The 26,014-nt window shown below is 46.1% G+C and overlaps 1 protein-coding gene across 3 annotated transcripts in view; it reads right to left on the minus strand.

The window, feature by feature from the left end:
* Positions 1 to 9,088: 9,088 nt before the first annotated feature.
* Positions 9,089 to 26,014, minus strand: part of LOC135371667 (YEATS domain-containing protein 2-like) — an 86,937-nt gene continuing 70,011 nt past the window's right edge. For all 3 annotated transcript variants that reach the window (XM_064605644.1, XM_064605645.1, XM_064605643.1), the window contains 3 exons: positions 14,739 to 14,813; positions 13,877 to 13,950; positions 9,089 to 9,263 (listed from right to left, as the gene is read on the minus strand). In XM_064605644.1, the coding sequence (XP_064461714.1) occupies positions 9,131 to 9,263; positions 13,877 to 13,950; positions 14,739 to 14,813 (282 nt within the window). In that variant the 3' untranslated portion in view covers positions 9,089 to 9,130. The remainder of the gene's footprint in view (positions 9,264 to 13,876; positions 13,951 to 14,738; positions 14,814 to 26,014) is intronic.

A 26,014-nucleotide genomic window follows, 5' to 3' on the forward strand; every position in this document is an offset into this window, starting at 1 on the left:
CTGGCTCGCAATTTAAATGTACTTTCAGAAAATAACCCCGTTCTGACACGCGCTTTATTTACGTGACAGATTTATCAGAGAAATCATTATTGCAATTTAGAGTTAAATGCGATGTAACTCCGCTCGTACAGAGCACGAACCTCTGTCCTGTGAACACGCTGTCTGCCATTTCCCTCAAATGAATGATGTGACACAGTGATGCAGGCATGTCAATTCTGTTTACATGAACGCGACTGGAGGCATGACAGCTGAACCTCACAGCTTTGCTGTCTAGCTGACCCCCTCCCGCTTGGGTGTCGCGCCGAGAAGAAAATACGCAGCTCGCGCGTTCCGTAAGCTTTTGTGCAGCGCTGTAGCATTGCTGTTCAAGGTTAGTGCGTTTTTTTTTTTTTTTTTTCATTTCCGTGGTATACGCAGGGTGTGTTTTCTTTTCTTTTTCGTTTTTTTGTTCGTTAATGAATGTTTTGAAATAAACTAGCGGAGCAAAATAGATACCGCTTTTGTAGTTGAGTTATACGGCCTGGCGAACATTCTCTCAAAGAAAGTATGTAACTACAAAATCGCTAATTACCTCAAAATCATTAATTAACTAGAGGGTTTCGCGCAAAAGCGATATACCGAAGCGGGAGATATTCCTCGTGGAAAGCCATAAGAAATGCTTAAACGCGCACGTGTGTTGAAATATCTATCGCTGAATTTTGCTACGCAAATGAGCCGAAACAATAACTATGCACTTTTCGAGCGCAGAAATGACGCGACTTTCGCCTTATCTGGGTCAAAGAGCGGTGGTGGTGGTGGTGGTGATGTTGAAAGGGCTTGCCGTTGTCGGCCTCACGTATGTGGGCAACGTCACGACTGACGCCCTGGGGAAATGTGCGTCCTGGGCCGACTTCTAGGGGAACTGTGCCGACAGTCAAAGAGCGGTCCATCTGACCAACAGATTGCCTCCTACACCAATCAGCTCCACCGCTCCAAAGCACGTGGCCCTCTCACGTAGATTGTCTAGCGTTCCTTCAGCGCTCGGAAAGTGCGTAGTTCTTGTTTCGGCTAATTCGCACAGCAAAATTCAGCGATTGATATTTCAACACACGTGGACGTGGACACGTGGAGGAAATTGCCTCAAGACGACAGCCGCCGATATTTCGAACAGAGACTGTATCGCTCTACAGAAAAAAGAAGAACAGTCTCTGTTCGAAATATAGGCGGTTCCCTTCCTGAGGCACTTCCCTTCATACTTCCCTACCGATTCGCTCGATTTCTAACCGTCAACGTGGACGTTTAAGGGTTCTTTAAACATGGAATGGCTTTCAACGAGGAATATCTCCCGTTCTGATAGCTCGCTTTTGTGTGAAATCCTCCAATTAAAGTGTTAAATAATGAATTTTAGGTAATTAGCGATCTTGTAGTTACATACTTTCTTCGAGAGAATATTCGCCTGGCCGTATTACTCAACTGCAAAAACGGCACCTATTTTGCTCCGTCACTTTTTAAATAAAAATTACGTAACGAATAAAAAAAGGCACTATATAATGTAGTACGTGACATCATCACTGACTATGGGAGGTCATCTGTACGTCTTTGAGAAAAAAACATGTAGGAGAATGTGAAGAGAGTGAGCGCACACCCTGTTCTTGAACGAGGAACCTTCGCAAATCGCCAGTATTCCGTGCCGTAATGGCTGGTGCACTTGACTGGCAATAATCAAGAGGTGCATGAATGAATTTCTGTCGTTGTCTGGTTATTTCAACGGCTGTTCCAGCCAACAGAACAGACATCCCATCATGTGTAGGCTTCAAACGAGAAGGTATTTATTTAACTTTCATTGTACACACACATGTATGTGGTTAGGCTAACATAGGGCGTTGCTGCGCGTGGTCGTCTTAGCTCTTCGTTGCTCTTCGAGAAGTGCCCGTTCCTGCTCTCTCTCTCTCTCTCTTCCATGGCATGGTTGCCAACCGTCATTCTATCGGAGGGTTACTATAAGCGTGATTATGCCGTGAAACCGAAACTAAGTTTTGTATTTTGCCTATACATGGTTTTTAATTACGCCTTAATACATCTCAAAACAGACCTGGGACACTTTTATCTCTGTAGAGGTCGACTTCTACAAGGGTGCGAGTCTGTTTATTCAGTAGTCTCGTAGTTTTTGAGACACCCAAGAGCTGCATGTGCAGCAACCCGGTCGGTTGTATGGCGACGTAAGCGTAAGCAGACTCTGAGACTAGGTTCTGTGATACCGAAACACGGTGATACAGGGCGAACTAAAGGAGGCTGGACGGACGGAGTCCAGTGCACGCGTTTGAGCTGTGGGCGAAGTGGTGCAACAAGGTCTGCGGAGCGCGTCGAGGAGCTAGTGGTGAGCGTCGATGGGGACGGAGAGAGGGGATGTCCCTAGTGAGGCGGCTTTCAAGCGGCCCATGGTTATGGTGTCCTCCTGCTGGCTCCGGATGATGGCGAAGGGCTTTGCCGACCTCTGCGGGATGGGGGTCGGAGTAGGGGGTTCCATGGACTTGTGGTTGACATCAGTACGGACGAAAACGTGGGAAGCGTTTCGCAAGGCAACGTAGAAGGACCGTGCCAAGTGTGTCCTGGGCGGAAGAGGTCGAAGAGAAGACATGAAGCGGGCTGAGTGACGTAGTCGTGCGGGAGAACCAGAGAATGAGCTGAGGGTGGCGGAGCGGCGTGCCGAATACAAGGTTTGCGAGAAAACATCCGTCTTCAAAGCAAAACATACGCCGAGAAGCACCAAATGGAGGTGCTCGGTCCAGTGGAAGGGGCCATGAGCGCGGTTTTCAGGTGACGATGAAAGCGCTCAATGAGACCATTGGTGGCTGGATATGGTATGCCGTTGTGCGGAACCGTAGGGTGCCGAGGAGCTTCGTCAGGTGCGTGAAAAGACATGCTTCGGATTGTGGTACACGGTCACTGACGATTCAGGTGGTACGCCTAACCGTGGGACCCGTGTAGGGATGAAAGCATGGCGACGGCTTCGCTGGTATATCCGTGATGGGCGTTGCCTCCGGCCCGCTGGTGTAACGGTCAACGCAGGTGAAAACGTTTCGGTGACGGTGGGATGGTGGAAGCGGGCCAACGATATACAGGTGCACCTTTCCAAACGTTGACTAGGTGGCAGGGTGTGGCAGAGGCGAAATGGTATGCCGAGTCACCCTGGCGCGTTGACAAGCGAGGCACGACCGAGTCCACTGGAGAGGTCCTTGTTGAGGTCAGGCCAAACGCACCGAATGAGATGAGCGTCTGGGTTAAGCGAACTCCGGGGTGCGACAGTGAATGAAAATAGTCGAAGGCTGCTCGGCGTAGTACCAGCCGAACGACAGGGTGCGCAGTGCAGAGAACGGGGGGCGTAACCATTAGGAAAGCTGACGTCCGCAGTGGTGAGGCACATGTGGTACGTTCTGAGGTACTGGAGGGGCTCGTTGGTAGCTTGCAAACTGACAAGGGTGTCGCGGTCCAGATTGGACGCATCGCTGATGGGGGACACCCGACTGAGCGTGTCAGCAGGAATGTTGTCTGGTCCTTTGATGTACCTAATGTCGGTCGTGAATTCGGCCAGGAACGAAAGACGCCTAATCTCGGGGAGAGTAGCGCTGACTTTCAGAAGCAAAGGCTCAGATCAGGGACTTATGGTCCATGTAGATCGTGAAGAAACTGCCCCAGGAAACGGCGAAAGTGTCGCACAAACGTATAGGCAGCCAGTAGCTCCTTGCCGAATGCGCTATACTTCGCCTAGGCCGGGCTCAAGATCTTGGAAAAGAATATCAACGTTTGCAGAACGGAGGCCCACAACTTTTTTTCTGTTTTTGGTCAGTATGGAATGTTAGGCGGCCGAAAACAGTTTTCCCACAATTAGTGCAACCGTAGCTAAATTGGGACGCCTGCAATAGCTCCCCGAACCTCCCGCGCGCCAAACACCCTCCTTCGCCTTCACGATAGGCACGTGATGAGCGCCACCACACACGTCACTATGTGACGCAAGTGGTGAGGACGCTCCTCATTGGACTTGGGATCACATGATCGAGGTGAGCAACATCGCCCAGGCCGGAGCGTCTGCTACCGCTTGGGAGACGCCATGCGTTCTCCGGCTTCGTGACGTCCGAAACGGAGGGTTTGAAGGCTGTCAACGACACAACCACGATTTTTTGGGACCGCAGGCACCACGGGAAGAACGAGTGGTGCAGCCCGAAATTAACTGCGTTTGTACAGCAAAAACCCCGTGCTTCTCGACAGTGTGCAGCCTGTCCGACAGTTTTCACCGCGCAGTTGGTTCAGTGGCTAACAGGTGGCGCCACAATACCGCTTCCACAATACCGCTTCGCAATAGCTTTCTGCTGCTGTGAATTCTGAGATTGCACAGAAGCCACGGATATATTACTCTTGTGATCGTAATCTTATTTTCTCAGGCTGCGTATATGCTTCTTCTTTTAAGGAAAACGTGATATAAATCATATAAATAATAGAAGTCAACAAGAAGCAGCTAGCAATGTTCGTAGCAGACGGTTTTTCCTACGAACGAATGAGGGGCTCTCTACCACGAACGTCACACTAGAGTGGGTGTGGTCTGCAGTTGGAGCGCTCCGGCCTGTCACCGCGGCAGCGATTTTCCAAATTAATTGTACCGTGGTGACACAACTTTGGACAGAAATATTTTGTGGGAATGCTTTTCACATACTGCTCTACAAGATGACAGCAGTTTTGGGCCATGTTAGATACCACTTTAATGCTCCTTTAAGGCACTGATGAAGGGCGGCGCCAACAGCATCGTTATATGTGAAGCGCGTCAGGTCTAGGGTAGGACAGAAGAGCGGCGGCAGCTACTGAGCGTTTAGCTTGCACAAAGGCTTCTGTAGTGTCATCTATCAATACCAAAGGGGAGCAGTGGTTCGCCAGCAGATCTTCCAAGGGCCTCAGCACCACAGCGCACATCGGAATAAAGCGGCGATAAAAATTTCAGTCCGAGGAGACGACGAAGCAGTCGGGCTGTCGGAGGGAGGGGGAAGTCTAAGATCGCCTTCACCTTAGACGGGAGGGGTGAAATGCCATCAGCGATGACGCGATGACCGAGAAAGTCTAATGAGGAGACGACAAGCTCTTCTCCAGGTTTATGATGCTGTCGTGGTCAGCTAGACCAGTGTTTCCCAAAGTGTGGTCCGCGGACCCTTGGGGGTCCGCGAGAGTGTCCGTGGGGGTCCGCGATCGTCTCTCACATTTCAGTGAGGATTTTCGTCCCCACAAACACGCGCTCGTACATGCTGCCCGAACACCCAGAACTTCCAAAATTGCTACAAGCATGCTTCAACGGCTAGCTTCTAATTTCTGATAGAAAAGTCCTGCAATGCACGTTTGTCCGCGTCATACACATACAAACAAGAAGAAGAAACCAGTCCGGAATCGTTTAATCTGAAGCTGTATCGAAAGCACGCAGCAGCTGACCAGGTTGCTGGTTATGCACTGGCTGTGACGGTGTGTGTGTGTGTGTATGTGGGGGGGGGGGGGGCGGTCCGTGAATTGGTTCTCATCGCTTCCGGGGGTCCGTCACCGCCAAAAGTTTGGGAAACACTGAGCTAGACGACAGAAGACTGTGCGGAGATGGAGAGTGTGATCTGCCTCGGACGAGCTAGCGATCACGATGTCATCCATATGGGACGTCCAGGACGAAAGGGAGACCCGCGTAGCACAAAAAGTATAAACCTCTGAAATATCTGCCCTACGCCGACCAAAAAGCATCCGGGTGAACTGAAATAAACCAAATGGTCTGGTTATATGGTTGTTTTTTGGGTACGCCTTTTGGTGCCATGGTAATCTGATGCTATATAGGCCTTTGTCAGATAAATCTTACTGCAGACGGTAACGCCGATGAGGTTAGCACAAAATCCTGGATGTTGGGCAAGGGATATCAGTCCGGAATGGCGATAAGGCTGGGCGCCCGGTCTCTACATCGTCTCCAGTCGCCGGACTTCTTCGGGACCATGTGGAGGGCTGAGGACCACTTGAGGGATGAGCAGCGCTGATATTGAGCATGTGCTCGAATTCCTTACGGGCAATGACGATCTTTTCCGGAGCCAGACGTTGTAGGCAATAGTGTACAGGAGGCGCGCGGATGAGGATTTTCACGAGTACTGTACACATACAACCGTCAAAATTTCGTTCAGAATAACCAAGTCATTTTCCAGAAATTTCTCGAAACGCGCCGTAATAGCAGACGACGAAACGTGTGCTTCACTCTCATGCAACGTCACGCATGACGTCATCCTGCGGAGTTTTTTTACGTACGCGTCGTATCCTAGCGGCTGTCCAACGAACCATGCTCAGCGCGCGTCAAAACAAATCCACGTGGATAGCACAAAGGACCAAAACCGATCCGGAGTGGGGCCGACGAGATCGCCCCATTCGTGCCCCACTTCTGTCGTCCCCATAGTGCGCCATTCTAGTGAAGACGGAGATAATCCTCTCCGGCGCCTCATGGTGATACGCATGCGCATAGGCCATTGCGAAAAAGGTCCATTAGAAGGACCTTGGGTTGAGTTGAGTCATCCCCTTTGCCATCGAAATGGGGGCACTCAGACATACAGGGTGTTTCACCTAAAGTCATAAAAAAACTTCCAACTGGCGACGTACTCGCCGGAGGATTGTGGGACTTCCCGCAATTCCCTTCTAGAAACTTTTGCCGCCATTTAGCAAGGCTTTGGACAATTTTTATTTGAGGGAAATTTCTTTTTTTCAATTGAACCTTGAAAAATGCCAAGCGAACTTGCCTTTTTCGTTTTTTCCTTTTACAGAAATATGAAGTCCTCCACGGATAACCACGGACCTAACAAAAACTATGCACGATATCGCACTTCCTCGTTCCTCCTCTAGACGCACATGTCGCGGGCGTTTCTTCGCGAAAATCGAGCAGGCGGGGCTAAAGCGTAATTTTCACAAATTTTTTAGACTATTTCTGTTGCGATACTGTGCGTAGTTTTTGTTGGGTCTGTGGCTAGCCGTGGAGGACTTCATATTTCTGGTTCGCTTGGTAATTTTCGAAGTTCAATCGAAAAAATAAATTGCTCGGACTTGAAAATTGTCAAGCTTCCAGAAAAGGTTCCAGAAGGTAATTGCCGAAAGTCCCACAATCCTCCGGGGAATACGTCACGAGTTAGAATTTTTTATCACGCGCGTTAGGTGAAACACCCTGTATATCCCCGGGAACGGAGAATGTAGCCCGTGCATTGACTGTGAGTCTCCGATAATGTGGCACATAACCTGATACGTAGAAGCTAAGTCACGTGTTTTTTTTTCTTTTTTGCGCGTATTTTATGTGGTTTTTAAATAAACACACACTCCTTCTCCATGTACGCCGTCAGCGACACTTCCTTTCAAAACGTAGATCAGTGTGGAACGGGGAGTGTAATGGAAGCGCGCGTAATATATTTTTGGTCGGAGCTGTATGCGACCGTGCGCGCCGATGGCCGGCGACTTCAGATTTGTGATTGCGGGTGGGGTTGTCTTGCTACTTTTAACTTGTCTCTAAGGGTTAACATAGTTGCATGTTCTAAACCACCATGTGGGCCACTTCATAGAATGCGCGTTTTTGGCCTTAGAACTGAAAGAAAATGTACGAGAGTTGCCGCAGTCCCCAGTCACTTCGGAAAGTAGTCTGCTCACGCCGGTGCACGAGCGCGTGCGAAAGCAGATGATTTCTGTATTTCAGGGCGACATAGCCGTTCTTATTCTTGGCAACACAGATGGCGGCATGCTCTGCAATCGTTATCAGTTTAATTCGGTTATTTAATAACCATGACGTGCTTTACTGGGTAAATTTGTAGTATTCCATCTTCAACAAAGGGCAATCAAACAATTAATGCTACACTTTATGAGAGGGGCAGGGGGTACGAGACCGTCCCTTTAAATATGTCGGCGAATTTCGACTGCAGAGAGTGACTTTTGCTTGCCAATGACATCCAGACACGGCGAGGTGAGTGGTCTGATCGGAAAGCCGCTCACGGTGCATATCGACAGAGAAGAAGTACTTGAGCAGGAAATCATCAGCAACTCAGATGGGGAGGGAGACGGCGGCGATTAGGAAGACCAACGGGAAAGAGCGGCGAAGACAGACGTTTAGCGTAAGACAGCTATCGGCGTTGACAGGAACGGAAGAATTGTCGACGGCGGTCAAGTGACAGATATAAGCGGTCAGCACGAGAACCAGTGAGAACGCTGATTGGACGCATGTTGGACGCCTATATCCACCAGGAACTTTAGCTTGGAAGCACGGTCGACGACGAAAAATAACCGACTCGGAGCCGAACCTGGGGGAACGCTCGCCGCTAGTGGTCCCGGAGCCGTTTCTCGTCTAGTTGCAGAGCCTTGTGCATTTCTCAGCTGCAGCGCCAAATCGGCGGGGATACCATCAGATACACGGACTTGCAAGCTCGGGAGTAGGGGGTCTGCCGCTACGGGAGCGAGACGAGCGGCTTCGGAATCGACTCTGAGAGTGGTCTGAGTTAGGTGCCAGGCACGTGCCAGGTCGTGGTGCCAGGGTATCTGTCGCACAAAATGCGCTGTGCATGTTTGCACATGAGATGGTTGCACGTGAGGTCACACTGACGAGCCATATGAATGACAAGCCATATGCTAGAATAGATGTTTAAATATCCGTATTTTCTACACATTGTAGAATTTGAAACTCATTGTCCAGTCTGTAGTAAGTACAGATGACATTTCTACTTTTATTCATGGCCTCGAAAACCCTGAATATACTTGGGAAAACGTGGCCACTGCAAGAAATGATTTGATGCCTGGGTTCACAAGTGTTGAGTGTTGCTTTTGACTTCTGTATTTCCTTCTGTATAACTAACCCCCCTGTAACAGTCCCCTTGGAACTAACAATATTGAAAATAAATAAAATCCCCATACACACATAGGAGAGGGAGGAATGTGTTTAATAGAAAGAAAAGATCAAAGGTAGGAGCTCCTATCTTGTATCTTAGGGGTGTGCTATTGATCTGAACACCATGCACTTGCACCTTCACAGAAGTGTGGTCTTTGAGACAGGCTCAAGGCAGTCACATCAATGACAGACAGAAGCAAATGCAAAATCAACGAATGTATAGTTTATTTACAGGGCCTAGTGTCAGAGATGAGCGCTGTCATCGATGCTTTCCTGCGTAACTTCAATTCCAAGGTTGCTGTTCGTCAGAAAATCGCAGAAGCTAAGGTTCAGCAATGCTTTATAAACATCTTCCACCTTTACCATATCGGGGTTCCTGAAAGCAGACGAAAGGAATTTGTTATTGGCAAAGGTGGCGCAAGAACAAAGCGATTCAACTCAAATTAAGTGAACATCGCTACAGTCACCAGAACAGCTGTTGCACGATACAGTAAATTACGAGAATATGAACATAATGGAATGAAGGGGAGGAAAAGTAGAGCTGGGCAAATAAAGTAAAAAAAATTCATTACGAATCAAATACGAATACTTCAGACCAGGGATGGGCAGTATTTAAATACATTGTAATTAAAATACTATTTAAAATATAAATACATGTATTTATATTTTGTATTTAAATACAGACTCGAAAAATGTATTTATAATTATATTTAAATACCAATTTTTTTGTATTTATTCTTGTAAATACTTTATAAATACTCCTAAATACAGTACACAGGGTGTTTGCTCTAACGTGTCCAGATATTTTATTTAGAGCGAGCGATAAAAGAGAAACCAGCGCTACTTTTCAGCTACTTGACTAAGAAACACGAGCTACTAGTGAGGCAGTACCTGTTTCTTACTCAAGTAGCAGAAAAGTACCACTTGCTTTTCTTGTATCGCTTGCCTTAAATATAATTTCTGGACATGTTAGAGCAAACACCCTGTATACTGACTCATATCTTAAAGTCGCCTTGCTTTTGACCTTTCGGAAAGAAGGGCATGTTTGGGGCGCAGTTATGCTGTGTTTGCGCTAGCATGCGCATGCGACAAACCATTTTAGATGGCAAGTTTTTCACTGTTGTTGCGGACAGACGGTCGCGGCTACCCAATTACCGTGTTGTACGAAGCATCTTCGTCAAATTTAATTCAAGCATTTTTTCATCGGCACTTGTGGAGATGCTGTTCTCCTTTACGAATTTGATTGTATGGCCGAACAGAAGATGCCTAAAAGATGCTGGCTTCGAGAAACTTCTAACATTAAAATCACCATGAAAGTCTAACAAATAAATGCTATTGTTCGTTGCTGGTTTGTCGTTATGATCATCGTTATTTCTGTAATTCCAGATGACATTTTCCTCACAGTATTTATGGTAGTAGTTGCGGTATTTAAATACTGTATTTATATTTCGTATTTAAATACGCATGTTGAGAAGTATTTACGAAGAGTATTTAAATACCCCTTTCAACAAAGTATTTTGTATTTATATTTAAATACTCAAAAAATGTATTTATGCCCATCCCTGCTTCAGACACACTGAGAATAGATTTCGACATACAGTCTCCTTCCAGTGTGATACAGTGTTTTTCTTTAGAAAGGTGTGGTTTAATGCAGTCTAGAGGCACACAACTTTGTTTCTGTTTTTGGTTGATATGGAATGGTAGGCGTCCGAAAACAGTTTTCCCACAATTAGCGCAACCGTAGCAAAATTGGGATGCCTGCAATAGCCCCCTGGAATCTCCCGTGTGCGAAACACCCTCCTTCGCCTTCACGATAGACACGTGATGAGTGCCACCACTATGGGAAGTGAGTGGTAGGGACGCTCCTCGTTGGACCTGGGATCACATGATCCCAGGTCCAACTCCCAGGTCCCAGATCTGCTACTGCTTCGGAGACGATAGCAGTTCCCCAGCTGCATCATGTACGAAACAGAGGATTTGAAAGCTATCAACGACAGGACTTCAATTTTTGGGGGCCGCTGACACCACGGGAAGAATGAGTGGTGTAACTCGAATCTAACTGTGTGATGTACAGCGATACCCCCAGTGCTTCCCCGACAATGTGCAGCCTGTATGGCCGTTTTCACCGCACAGATGGTTCATTGGCTAACAGGTGCCGCCACAGTAGCGCCGTAATTGGTTGCTTTCTGCTGCTGTGAGCTTTATGAGCAGCGAGTGCGTGCTGTGACTTTTCTGGTGTGGTACTGTGTACTGTGCTGTCGCTCCAGGAAGGTCTTCAGCGACGCCATCGGACGTGACAATTGGTGTGTACGTGTGTGGACGTGCGGTTGTTGCATCGCCATGCCGACTGAGCGGGGCAAATATCTGCTGCTGTTGACTATTAAAATCCATTGAATATCCAACAAGTTCAGAAGTATCCACTACAAATCACGCTTACATGTAGTGCATGAGCTGTGGTCTCCTGACACGATTCTCACGCCTTGTGGTGAGTCACGTCACTGGTCGGACAAATCATTATCTGTTGGCAGGGGAGAGCACATGCCCACAAGGGACCTATTCGTGTTTTGGCACCTTTTACTTATCGAATGCACCTAGCAATGACCTTGATCACGTATCGTAATATTTTCTCGATCAGGCAATCACAGGCACATGCGACAACAACACTCTGTTGTTGTCGAACCGAAACATCCACCGCTCCCTTGCATGTGTAGAGCCTCTGCTACACGCAGATAATGGTTTCCGCTGCAGTTCCGCTGTTGTGTGTTTCTACCGTTGTGTCTTCGTCCTCTCTTTGGCTGCAAGATTTTACTCATGGCTATGTACCAACTACCCCAAATTTCTACCTTGGAGATAATGGTTTGCCCTACTGGCTTCATGTGTTGCCATTACATGTTCAAATGCTGTCAGAGGCCATAGCCTGTGCATTGCATGCAGGCATGATTTGTGCTGTACTACAAAGCCAACAAAACCCTAATGCAACAACTAAAAACACAAAGCAGAGAGAGTGAAAAAAAAAAATAAAACGAAAGCTGTCAAAAAATAATGCAAAGAAATCATGATGAATCCCCAAGGAACACTAATAAACTGGGTGCCAATCTAATCTTTTGAAGTTCACTCATTAAACTGAATGCACATAAGCATGATTAAGGCCCATAGTTTTCTGCTGCTGCAAATTCAAAATTCTGCACACCGACTTGTAAATTCCGCGATTTTCTGCGGCAAGCAGTCAACAGCTGCTTGAAATGGGAAACACTTTATTGTCTTGGGTAATGTGGAAACAAAAATTTTATATAAAAATACAGATTCGAAGCACTGTCTTGGCTCGGCATTATATACATGATACTGATGATATCTTTTTTTTTTCCTCTGACAAAGAATGCCGTCTGTCACCTGTCTACAGAGTTTATAGAAACTTTATAGGAAGATTATAGGAAGGAGCTTACAATACATGCCCTATGGAAGTTATATCCTTCGAGCACCCTTCTTGTTTCCTGGCTGTAGGCATTATTTAAGAGTCTTTAAAGGCAAACTCCCAAACGTCAAATCAAAATTCCCCACTGCCACCACTAAACTGCACACGGGAGGGCACCGCTCATTCCTGAGGCAGAATATGCACAATTAACTTGGGCTAACGTTATCTTAAGCTAAACTACAATCTCTCTGTGTTGGTCCTGCAGCATGGGCAATTTCGTAAAGCAGGCTTCACCTCATTTGGGAAGCATCAGGTGAAGCCCACTTTCGGGAAGTGTTCTTTCGGGAAGTATTCTGCGAATAGTCGGATATTCGGAAATTCGAATATTGGGTATTTGATTTTCTAATGAAATACATCGAGTGAGTGATATTTAATTTGAATTCTAGAACACGAATATCCGCACACCCCTAAAAATAAGGGATTCTGTGAAGTTCCGTGCCAAACGAAGGATTCCGCGATGAATTCCGCGATATTTCACGACAAACCCGTGGCCTTAAGCATGATTTGTGTTGTACCACAAAGCCAATAAAACCCTGATGCAACAACCGAAACCATGGAAAGCACAGAGAATAAAAAATAAATAGAAAGAGCCCTAATGAGCTGGAAGCCAATTCAATTTTTTGAATTTCACGCATAAAATTGGAAACCAAATCATACAATTACAGAGCACTGTTATACAAACCAGATGCACAGCAGTAATCTACGCAGAAATATATTAGTAGAAATTTGGTGCCAATGGTGTAAAAATGAACCACCCGCCGCGGCACGTCATATCAAGATATCATGAGAGTGGGAAGAGTGGATTGTTGGCAAAACAGGCACATGTGGTTGTTGCTGTCATGTAACTTTGTTGTTTTTTGCATTTTGTGAGGTGAAGTCGGGGTAGTATCTGCCTCGCACATCAAGTTTTCTTTCACATCTCCTTCGCGCAATGGCATCCACCATCGGAAACAACCATCACAACAACTCGCGATTAGCGGCTGCCAACACAGATGACTTTATTTTGCCAACGATGGGTCACGACACCTGGCATTGTAACGTAAACCGTTTGCAAACAGAGGGTGCTCTATTTGATGCCTTCAGCTCTTGCTGTGCCGATCACAGTATGAACAATATGCCACAAAAAAACTTAGCTGTTTTTAAAATAAGAATGCAGTCATTAGAACATATCATGCATTCATTCGATCATAAAAATTATGTTGATGATATAAATATATATATAATACGATGCTTATGATATAATGCTGTCTCCTTCACGGTATTTCACATGGCAGATGCAATAATTTAGGTTACTCTAAATTAATTTTAATAAAACACCAATTAAAATGACCTGCAAAACTTGTAGTATGAAAGCCAATGCAACAAGCAGGCTTCTTTCTGGGCTCCTTATGCTTTGATACACTTGTGTATTGCTTCACAAATTGCCTCACCTAGTACACTCTATTAGCATACTCTGATACCCTGTACTGGTCCCTCGTTCATTACTGGTGTCTCATTAACAACTCAAAGTAGCTTACAGATTCTTCCCAGCTCTTTCATGCGCAGCGTTCACAGAATGCCGAAGAATGGTTGAAGCAAACCTTTTACATGCCTGCAAGATTCAAGTGAGGATTGTTAGTCAAAAAGTAGCAGTGAAATATTGTGATGTAACATTGTCCAATCATTTCATAATGTGACTCAGTTCGCAATCTCTCTTTTAGCCCCACTTTAGTCAGTAGGGTATGACATCGCTTGCTCTACGTACTTAATTGTTGTATATTGAAAGGTATGTAGTTTAGGATTAAGGGCAGACAAAGTATGAACAAACACAAGAAATAGAGGTTGCTTGTAAGACACTACGGCAAGTCGTCAGTAAGCCGTGTCAGTGTAGCACAACGTTTAGTGCACTCGACCGGCAACCAGAAGGTGCTGGTTCGATTCATGAGACTGGCTGACCATATTTAGCTGAAAAACGTGCATCCAGTCATGTCCCTTCTTACAAATGTGAAAGTCTCGCTCACTTTAGACGCAACAGCAGTTACATGACAGTCGATGGAGCACACAATGATCGACCACTGCATCCAGGTGCAGTTCATGCAGCATTCCCATGTAACAAGGATCAACCCTTGTGAAGCGTGGTGGCATCAATGTACTCTTCCAAATGATATCCGACCGTAATCAATGATTCAATTGATACAAAAGCCACAAATATACACTGAATATAACTGAATACAAATAGTGAAAATATTCTATTCGAAATCAAAATGCCCAAGGTTTGGAAATCCTAAAATAGACTTTATAATACAGAGAACCAGCTGTAGAAGACACCTTCCATTATCTGAACACGTTGGGTCTGAACTTTGGCAGCAGTTGCTTCTGTAAGAAAGTCTTCGTACTTACACTGAGAATGATTTCTTCAACAACAGGACCATCCACAAAAGGCTCCACCTCAACAAATGATGTATGAACGCCAATCTGAAATGAGAAATGTGAAAGGCACACATATCAGTAAAACACTAAGTAATAATACTTGAGAAAGGTAACAAATGCTTTTAGAGAAAAGTAACTCAGTAAAGTAGTCGATACCCATTCTAGAAAAAGGATAGGAAAAGTAGGACTAAAATAAGTACTTTTTCAATGGATTGCATAACACAGAGGTATAAAAAATATTAATTATTCTCGAATAAGTAAGGGTGCTGCATTGCCAAGAACTTTGTAGCATACTTAAAGCACAGTCTGTCGGTACATATTGCAAGTAAACTCAACCAGATGACCTCTAGCTTCTTACTACATATTGGACTTTTATATTGTCACGGATGAAAACAGGCGAGCGAGACGGCAAATAATCGGCGAACGCTTTGTTAAGCGGCTTAGCTGATTAATACAAGAGCGGTAGTTCTTAAACTGAACTAAGGTAAAAGAATAATGCTCCCACTGGGAGCTCACAAGCTTTTATGCACAGCAGCGAACATTGTAGAAAGCGCACGTCGGTGGAGAGAAGGAAATACAGAAGCCTCTCCAAGGTCGTCAGCCCGTCCTTGAGATTGATGTGAGCGAAGGAGCAGATGCTTCCAGAAGGATCGCTTGCCATGTAGCGCGACGTGTCGCGGGCCCCAGCCCGTCGTTGGACGCCTCGTTGCCTGCTCTTGTTGTTGCGTGTGGTCGCTTCAAAGAGGATACGTGGCATTATGGGTATCTGTAATTCACTATCTGTATTTTTCTGCCAAATAGTGAGAAATGTTTTCTGAAATGAACAAATGTCATTCCGAGTTGTCTGGTCACAAAGGTGTTACTTGGTTCCTCTATTGGCAAGAGTCCTGCTGTCCCGGCAAGGCATCAGGGCCCCCAGCACTCTGACATTAGCACCATGTATTGGCACGGGTAAAAGCTTCATTGAGCCAATGTGCGAGTGTCATCCGATAAATAAGTTTCCCAACTTTATTGTTAAAAAAAAACTCTAGAAGGAACTCGATGGTTGAGGTAATTCGATGTAATGCTCCATCACCACATGCACTGGTTAATGCAGCAGCATCCCCTTCTATGTCAGGACGTGGACAGTACAACATACTACTTCAAAAGCATGTCCAACTGTGAAGTAAGAGCTGTCATGCTTTATGTTACAGCAAAAAATGAAACTGCTGTGAGTATTCGACAGTTGTTTCTTTATAGAGAAGACTGTATGAGCATTCAAATGGTGCATCTTTCACAGAGGGTCGTGAAAAGTGCATGATGAACAACACAACGAAGACCCGCTACAGCAACGAGAAACAATGTTGTTTTTCCAATTCAGAGAATTCAGGTCACAATTTATGAAATTTTAATGCATGTGTCCCCTGGTACTGACGTCTGGCGCTCAAGCATGGCAATAATTTTCTCTCAGCAGCTTCATTACCGAAATGTATGTGCCAGGTGGGAGCCACGTTTGCTCAGTAATGTTCACAAAAAGCAACAAATGAGGCCGGCTCGAATTTTCGTAATACCTAACCTACGGAACCACAGTAAATGCTGAGATGTACTGTGAGATCCCGGGTAAGCTTCATGCTGTTATCAAACAAGAAAATCTGTGACTCTCGACTCGGAAAATTGTGCTGCTGCATGACAACGCTTGTCCACACTTGTCTTGAAAGACCCAGGATTTGCTCCAGAAATTCAAATGGCAAGTTTCGCTGCATCTGCCATTCTCTCCAGGTCCAGCTCTATCTGATCATCACCTCTTCCATCACCTCAAAGTGCACCTCGGCAATCACCAATTCGCAAGTGATGATGAGGTGACAAGCAGTGTGAATACAGGACATGGCGTAGTAGAGACAAGGTATCGAAAAATTTGTATCATGGTACCAAAAATGTCTGGAGAAAAAAGGTGACGATGTCAAAAAGGTAACATTGAGCTTTTAGTGTCTCGCGTACAAAGCAAGAGACACCGTCCCTTTCTGGAACCTTTAGTCATGTTCAACTTAAGAAGGCGAAAAATTTAGCCCCTCAGCTCTCAAAATAATACTGCGCCGCAGATAGGATGGCTGGATGGAGAGAGGTCGCGCTTTCTCCCTGCACCAAATAATGTAATCCATCACACCCACTCTGGCTGTTAAGACTGGCCACATTATACTATGCTGCAGCAGAAAGCGTACTCTCCTACTTATGGCGCATGGTGCTTCTGGCGTGCTATTGCATCTCCTCATCTCCAATGGTGTATGTAGTTGACGGACTACATTTCTTTTCCTTCTTAAGTTGAACGTGACTACATAGACTATTGCTTCCACACTTTCTCTTCTCCTCTACATCCCAACCTCCTCTTCATCTACTACAAACCTCTAACCTGTAAATAATTTTTTTCAACATTAGGCTGTGGGATTTATTAATTTTTTCACAGCAGAGAAACTTATTTATTGGATGACCCTCGTATTTCAGTCAATCGTATTGGACAGTTTCATAAAAGAACAACTCTATCTTTCACACACATGTGTGGGGGCTGTGCTCATATACAGTAGACCACTGCACTTAAAATCCATCCCAACAGTTTATTCCTAGCACAATAAAGCCACTTAAATTTTATCCCCTACGCCAAGTGGGAAAGATGTTATTGCGGTAAATGCGCTAAGTGCGGATGATGACTGCAATGCAATCTAAACTACCACGACATCTACAGTCGCCACCAGGCAGCATCAGTAACAGAGCATAAACATAATCTTCCATGTCAACAGAGGGAGTCCGAACCGCGTGCCTTTATCTATCAGGTCTTCCTGTTTTTTCTTTTTCTTTTTTTTGTGTTAATACTGTGGTAGGTGAACTCACACATTTATCCTTTCCCATTTTTATGTTCCAGCTTTCAACAACTTATCCGATATGGGTCATTGCCGAACTGCCCTGTCTCCCATCCTTTTCATCGTATATAGAGCAGGTACGATTGGCACTCAATAGTGATGTGGCAACTTGTACAAAGGCCGACCCGCGTGGCAGTGTGCTAAAACCCACACATATGTGCTGGATGATCGAGGCTTCCAAGGGACTGGAATCGCAGGACGCCGACACCTATGTGGGATTCGTGAAGGCTGGACTACTGTTTCCACTTGCAGTGAAGAAGAACTAGACACTTTGTGAGGCAATGTAGTGAAATAGCGTAAAAAAACGCGTGCCCGGGTCAAGTTTCTTACTTATTTCATTTGCATATTTTTCTGTCATTGGGTCGAATATTTCATGGAACTTTAAATTCGCGAAGAAAAGAGCGCTAGCGAATTTCGCGAAAATTCGTTCCTCACAAAAATTACTACTCATACAGTAATTCAAACTAGCTCTATGGCTCCTGGATGTCCAAAGGATCAGTTGACGACTGTGCTGTTTGATTTCTTGACACGAAAAGCACATAAAATTAAGTTGTAATTTTAAGAAGTATGTTGTAAAGACACGTGCAACCTGTCTCCCGTTTTGCAACTTGCAACATTCAGTTGTCCTCTGTCACCTGGCCAGAGCCACGAACAGGGAAGGTGCTAAGAGATGGATGTTCATGCGTGTGATAGTGTTGTAGCAGCCGACAGGCTCTCTGTATTATTTCTCAAAACCGACTTCCTTCACGGCCCCCCACATCTTCACAGACACACGCCTAGAGATGCGAAGCCCCGGAAAAAAACCTGAAAATTTTGGGGGAAAAAAATCAGTTTTTTTCGGGTTTTCTTCCTCATCTCCGGAAAAATAGCCCAAAATTTCCAGGCGACAAAATTCAAAAATGTAAATTTTAGTGCCTTTGATGCGTTTCAACCCGCCAACAGTGCCTTAGGTGCCTGTAATCTGCCAAAAACCACCAACTTAGAGCTCCGTCTGGCCACTCGAAGCGATCGCCATTGCGTCCACATAATGTCGGAATTCTGGTCGGAGTGGACGGGTTGTTCAATTTCCGATTGCTGAGTAGACAGTAGTCTCATGGGATGCTCTGCTCTGCATTTATGCCTTGAGGATGAACACTACTAAAGCTTCTTCCTCATTGTATGCTGTGGTTTGGCCGGCAATGCTTCGACTCGGCAGTAACCACGTTCGTTTCCATTTTTCAAATTTTTCGGAAAAAAACTCGGGAAAAAATAACCCGTTTTTTTTTCGAGTAATTCAAAATGTCTGGAAATTTTGCATCTCTACCCACGCCATGCCAGACAGGTCACGTGCACACTGAGTTTTCATTTAGCAGCGCATCCCGTCATACGGCGCAGTTTCATGCCTGGCAACTGTCAGCGAGTCTTCTTTCTGCCTACCAAGCCCACCATGGACAGTGGTGCAAAGAAAAGAAAAGTGCTGTTGCTGGAAGAGAAAGCTGCAATGGTCAACGCAGTCTCTTCAGGGAGAAAGAAGATCGAAAAAAAGCTCTCTTCACGTAGTTCATCGACATGAGGGCGAAGAATGTTCCGGTGAGTGGAGCAATACTGCAGCAACCTGGTGCCAATGCCTCAACAGGTTGTCAGTGCTATTGATGTTTTGCGGCATTTTGCATGCGTGCGTGATGACTTAGGAAAGGCCGTCGAGGCGATATTAGTGTACGACTGATATGTCACCCCTTTCCCTTTCAGTACAAGGCAGACAAAGATTAGAGGCTACTTCCGTGCAAAATAAAGTGTGGTGCGTATTTCAACCGTCTCTTTCACTTATTTTAATTAATTCTACATTCAATATGATGTTTTCCCGCAATTTGCGTCCGAGTACGTCACGATTTTATCGAATTTCGATACAACGTAATATTTGGTATAACAAAAAAAAAACCTCGGTTCCTTCGAGTTTCGTTATATCGAGATCTGACTGTATCAGAGTTATTGTCACATACGAGCTTCAGCGAAATTGTCGGTCAGGATCATGTCAACGAAGTGGAGCAGTACAAGCAGAATGGTGCTGAACGTGCACGTTCGTTGAGAGCACACAACCATTTTATCTAGTTGTAAACCGACATAGCTTTGTGTCAAAAGCTTTTCCAAGGACAACATAACCGCTGATAAAACGTGAGGCTCCGCACCTCTCGAGATCGACGACTGCATCCGTCGCTCGTCATCCAGTCTCACCATCAGAACATCACTGCCCATTCGAATGCTCCTCGTCCACGGATAATTTGTTGACGTGTGTGCGAGTCAGACCACCTGATTATACCACAAGCCGCGGTTGCTGAGAGTCTGCTCAGGAGGATCGTTGGTCGGAAACAGCTGTGCCTACAGCCAGAAAGTGAAAGCGGGGCAGCTAGAATGGCTGTAATTCCGTATCGTCATGAAGTGTCTCACCAGCTGAAAAAGATGGCTGGTCGCACTCAGGTCCAGGTTGTGTTCTCGGCTCCTGAGAAGTTGGTAAAGCTTTGTAGAACGGTGAATGGCACAGACCAATATGCGGGAAAGCGTATGTCGGTCGGACCGGACGCTGCATAAATGACCGACCGCGTGAACATTGCTTGAAGGTTAAGGACAACAGGGGTGGCTGGCTAGCAGTGCACTGCTGGAAGTATCAATTGGTGACAGTGTTTTCTTCGCACCACTAGACACAGGTGCCAGCAACTGCCTGGTAGGAGAGCGAGCCTTTTTATCGGCTGTCAGAGCTGGCGCCGTAGCCAAGAAAGTGAAACGGGCACTGCGCTTTGCAAGTGCTTGATCAGAGGCCGGGCAGTGCAGTACGCTGCCGCATTAAGTGGCACGGAAAGTCAAGGAAACAACGATTTCTGTTGCTACCAGAGTTGTGTCGTGACATTGTCCTGGGGAAGGACTTCTTGGAAGCAACCTGAATGTCCCTGCACATGAGCTAAGGCGGCTGGACTCGGACCTCGGACCCGCACCAAATAATAAAGTTCAGCAAGAAAGAATGGGTAAGGAGAAAACCTGCGAGACAGCACACAGCTCGCAGAACAGTGCAAGGATCCATTTTTACAGCAGATTTTTCAGCACCTTGAGTCCGGCGTGCTACTTGATAATCCGAAAGACAGGAAGAAGATAGAAGACCTTGCTAGAGACAGTGACATAACAACGGAAAGTGTCTTAATGCTCAGCGTAGCCGAGCGAAGGGATCTAGCACTAGAGATAGAACATGACCACACTCCTAGTGGCCATTTTGGGTTTTTCAAGACCCTAAGGCGCATCCAGAGTCGCTTCACATGGTTGGGCATCAGGTCAGACACCTCACGCTATGTACGAGGGTGCCAACACTGCCATGCTTTTAAACCTGAGCACCAGAAGCCAAAAGGACACATGGACAGTTCCTCTGCCACACAGCCAATACAGCAGTTAAGTGTGGACCTTATCGGACCCCTCCCCACATCTTCTAGACAGAACAAACACATTCTCTTGGTGCTTGACAAGATTATAAGGTTCATCGAGCTCTTTCCTCTACGTGCCCCGACTTCCAGGACTATTATTGAGAGAATGATCGAGGTCTTCAGCCGCAATGGTGTGCCTTGCTCAATTTCCAATGATAATAGAAAACCTTTCATTAGTAAGCTGTGGAAGGGGGTTCTACAACACTGGGGCAAAAATGTGCGCCACACAGTACCATATCGCCCTTCAGGTCGGACTGCTGAATGGCACAATGCCACAGTGAAGAAATGTATAGTGCGAAATTACTGTGTGACCCACCGTGACTGGGACAAAAGACTTCCCGAGGTTACATTTGCTATGCGTACGACAGAGAATACAGTCACAGGTTATACGCCTGCGTTTCTTTGCTATGGGCGTGAACTGCAGACACCCTGGGACTACCGACAGCACATGACAGATGAAGACGTCCCTCCCTCTGCACCTCATCATTTAGCTGCAGTACCTGGAACATGCCTTGCAGGTTGCAAGGGAGTACCAGTACCAGGCAAGGGACAATCAAGCGCAGCAGTACAATCGCAAACGCCGGCAGACTACATTTAAGGTTGGGGACCTGGCACTGCACAATACCCACCTCCTAAGCAAAGCCAGCATGGGGTTTACGGCCAAGCTTCCACTCCTCCACACAAGGCCATTCTGGGTAATCGTGCAGGTGGGACAAAATACCTTCAGCATCCTGACACCAGAAGGAACAGAGGCCTGGCTAATGCAGACCAGCTGAACCCATACCATGCAGCCTGGATCCCCTCTTGCACGGATTAAATAGGGGGTGGTTGTGAGGATGCTGGGGAAATGGGGGACAACGGCAGGCCACGGGAGAGGAGGAAGACGAAAGGGAATCCACTCGGAAAGATGGAGAGAACAGGTAGAGAGAGGGATAACATGAGGGGAGGGACGGCAGAACAGGCTCCGGGAATGTACTGCGAGTTGACACTTGGACCGTTTGGACGTTGAATGGTTTGAATGCAATGTAAGGTTAGCATGAATACAGTAAACCCTCGTTAACTCGATCTCGCTTATCTCGAAATCTCAGTTATCTCAAATTTTTTTGCTGTCCCGATCCTTGTCCCAATGCTTCCTATGTATTTGGGCCCATTTAAGTCGAAGCTTTTTTTTGCCCGAGTACGGATATCTCGAAATTGCATCACTGATAGGTCATCGTACCTACGGCTGATAACGTGCATTCTTCGGTCCCCCAGGCTAGGTCAAGGTCAAAGCCTTTCAGTCCTTGCACGGTCCGTGGTTCTAGTTACTCACGGACCGCTAACTGTGGCATGCAGACCGCACTCCCCTTTCCAAACAACGTCACTCTTCCTCCTCCTCCTCCTCCTCTGCATTCGTCCGAGCGTCTCAGTTTCGTAGTGTCGTCTGGTTTTGTTTCGTTCTTCGTGGCATGATGGCTGAACAACGCACATGCAAGTCCCTGACTTTGGACTGGAAGGTTGCACTTATGAAAGGCCCGGCAGCAAGTTCATCAAGCCATTATCGTGAACTGTTTTGTTCGTGCGGGTTTCTGGTCTTCCACTGCAGTACCGGAGCCAGCGGACGAGTTTGGTGGCTGTGATGAATTGTGCAAAGACATGATGTGCCTCGCACATTGTGGGGAGAATGACTTAGAGGACTTGAACATCGAGGACTATGCATTTTACGACGCCGATGTTCCAGTAAGTGGTGAACCGAGCGACACTGAAACCGTTGAGAGTGCCCACGGTAGTGACGTGCCGGGAAGAGCGTCTCATGCGTTGCATTCAAGTGCTTGAAGATTCTTTCTTGTTCCCAGACGCGAATGTCAAGCAGATTGCTATTACAGACTTATTCCCTCTCAGATGATGTTAAAAAATAAATGGTTTCAGAATTGTTTACGAGCCCTATTACTGTAGGAACGCTTTTTTCTTTACGTTTCATATCATAGTGCGCTGTGGTAACATCTTGGCAACGTAATTTTCGCTTTTCGCTTAACTCGCAACCCCGCTTATCTCGAAATTTGTTCCGGTTTTTACGACTTCGAGTTATCGGGGGTTTACTGCATATGTATATACTAGGGCTGTGCGAATCCGAATATTTGAAGTCGAATCGAATACCGAATCGAATCGGAAATCAAATGTCGAATATCGAGTCGAATATCGAATATTCCCGACAGATGTTTATTTTCAGCACCAAAATGTTACAATTACAGGGTCAAGTATACATGGCATAATGAAAAGAAGAGTCGAAGCATCCAAAAACCAGGTTGAAGCCTACACAGGTCATAGGTTGTTGTGGAGGAAAACTAAATGTTCCACATGCTGTGGTGTGAGGCTTTCTCTTCTCACTGTTACAGTATTCCCAGCAACTGAAAAGCGACGCTCACTTGGAACTTCTGTTGCTGGTACCCCTAGATATTTCATGGCGACCTTTGCAAGATTAGGAAAGGTCACCTTACCAATTGTCCTCCAGAAGTGAAGGGGATCTTCCTTGCGGGAGATCACAGGCATTCAGAAAAAAACTTTTTACTTCCTCAACAATGTGGTCACTTCTTTGGCTTGTAGTTTTCTTGTTCGAATGGGTGCACAATTGATCAATGCTGTCCTATACGGAACTACAAGATGGCTCAGTGTGGTGGCTTCCATATGCAGAAGGCTGTTCAGCCTCTGAAGGAGTTCCTGTCGGCATCTCTGCAGCAACAGAGTTGACCAGCACGGTATGCCGCAGTGGCTCTGTGCAAAATATATCCTTGTAAAGTGGGTCACATGCAATTTCCTTCTTTAGCTTCTGCACTGTACCTTCGTACAGTGCTGGGATCACACTTCTGGAAAACGTGGTGCGATGTGGTATGTTGTACAAGGGCTGGAGATACGTGATTACTTCTTTCAATCCCGTGTGTTCGACGACGTCAAACGGCTGTAGGTCCATTGCGAGCATTCTCGCAATTTTCTGTGTTATTGCGTCGCGTTCCTTCTCTGGCAGAGTTCGCTTTTGATATGTTGCTTGTAATGTCTGCTGTGAGCTTACTTTCTCGTTTGCCCGTTTCTTGCCTCCTGCCTCTAGAAAACGAATGTACGAGGAGTGATGCTTGTTCTTCAAGTGGTTCGCAAGTGGTGTTGTCGTGCTTGACGGTGTCCTGAGTGTGGCGTTGCATGCATTGCATTTAGCGTCTTCGGGCGTAACCTTCGTAAAATATTGCCATATGGCACTCTTTGCAGCGCTCCTGCTCATAGAAACCTGAATAAATGTTTTGTATCTTTAGGAAGCCTTCGAAACGCACGAAATGGAAACGAAACTAGGTGCACCGCTTATACAAGGTACCCGCCAAACGAGTTGGAACGCACTCGCTGACGCCCACGGCGCCCTCTCGTGCCCGGAGTTGTAGTTGCAGAAAATGCGCAGTTTCGGTGGGATGCATTCGTACAGCATTGTGGACGAACCAGGATTTTGCAGTCTCCTCAACTGTGTCGTTCTCAAATACAGTCAAACCTCGATATTACGAAACTCAAGGGAACCGAGGATTTTTTCGTTATACCGAATATTACGTTGTACCGAAATTCGATAAAATCGTGACATACTCAGTAAATTGCGGGGAAACGTCGTATTGAATGTAGAATTCATTAAAAAGAGTGAAAGAGACAGCTGAAATACGCACCACACTTTATTTTGCACGGAAGTAGTCTGTCATCTTCGTCTGGCTTGTACTGAACAGGCAAGAGGTGACATATCGTTCGTACGCTAATATCGCCTCGACGGCCTTTTCTAAGTCATCACACACGCACGTAAAATGCCGCAAAACATCGTTAGTGCTGACGACCTGTTGAGGCATTGGCACCGGGTTGCTGCAGTATTGCTCCACTCACCGGAACATTCTTCGCCCTCATGTTGATGAACCACGTGAAGAGAGCTTTTTTTACTTTCTCATACGGTGACGTCTACGACGACCTGCGCTCATGCCGGGGTCCTTCGCTTTCAGGATGTTTTGTTTCATTTTCTAGATTGTTGACAATGTGCTTGGGGACATGCCATACTCCTTAGCTACGTCGATCTTCTTTCTCCCTGAAGAGACTGCGTTGATCATTGCAGCTTTCTCTTCCAGCGACAGCACTTTCTTTCCTTTGTGCCGCTGTCTCTCGAAGAAGAAGACTCGCTAGGAGTTGCTGGGCACAAAACTACGCCATATGACGGGACTCGCTGCTAAGTGAAACCTCAGGGCGCAGGTGCTCTCCGCGTCCGGTTGGCTCCGTGTGCGCGCTCTCGCTCCCTCTCCCAGGTTTTCTTCTTTTTTTTTTTCTCCCGAAGTCCAGTGGCCCCGCTCTTGAGGAGTAGGAGCTTCAACGTACGTTAATCTCTTGTTTTTGACAAAAAAGTGTCTTCTCAGCGGCCTTTTTTTTGCCGTTGTAACGAGATTCCGGGTTAAAATCCATTTCGTTGCAACGAGAGCTGAAATACATTGTTTCCTATGGGAGCCATGACTGGGGAATGTAAATTCTCTCGTTCTACCAAGAATTCCTTGTATCGAGTTTTGTTGTAGCGAGGTTTGACTATGTAACGTTCCAGTGTGCACGGCTGTTCGAAAAAGTGAAAGCCAAGTTCGCACAGACGTTCGAAAAAGCGAAAAAATGTGTCGAGGATGGCCTTTGTATTTTTGATACATTGCTTGACCCAAGGTTTAAGATGTCTGTTCTGAGAGTGGGCCAGAAAAGAACTACAGTGAACTTTCATTTAACTGGTTAAGTAGAAATTTAGGCTTAAGTCGAACACCTCACGATGTCCCATGTACCTGCAGTATACCCGTAATGCAAAAAGTACCTACTTAAGTCAAAATCGCGTAACCCAAAATAGCGCCTATCCCAAACAGTTATTTCATCCCAAGAAACATTTTTTGTACTC

Source organism: Ornithodoros turicata, unplaced genomic scaffold, assembly GCF_037126465.1.
Source record: "Ornithodoros turicata isolate Travis unplaced genomic scaffold, ASM3712646v1 Chromosome12, whole genome shotgun sequence".
Taxonomy (NCBI): domain Eukaryota; kingdom Metazoa; phylum Arthropoda; class Arachnida; order Ixodida; family Argasidae; genus Ornithodoros; species Ornithodoros turicata.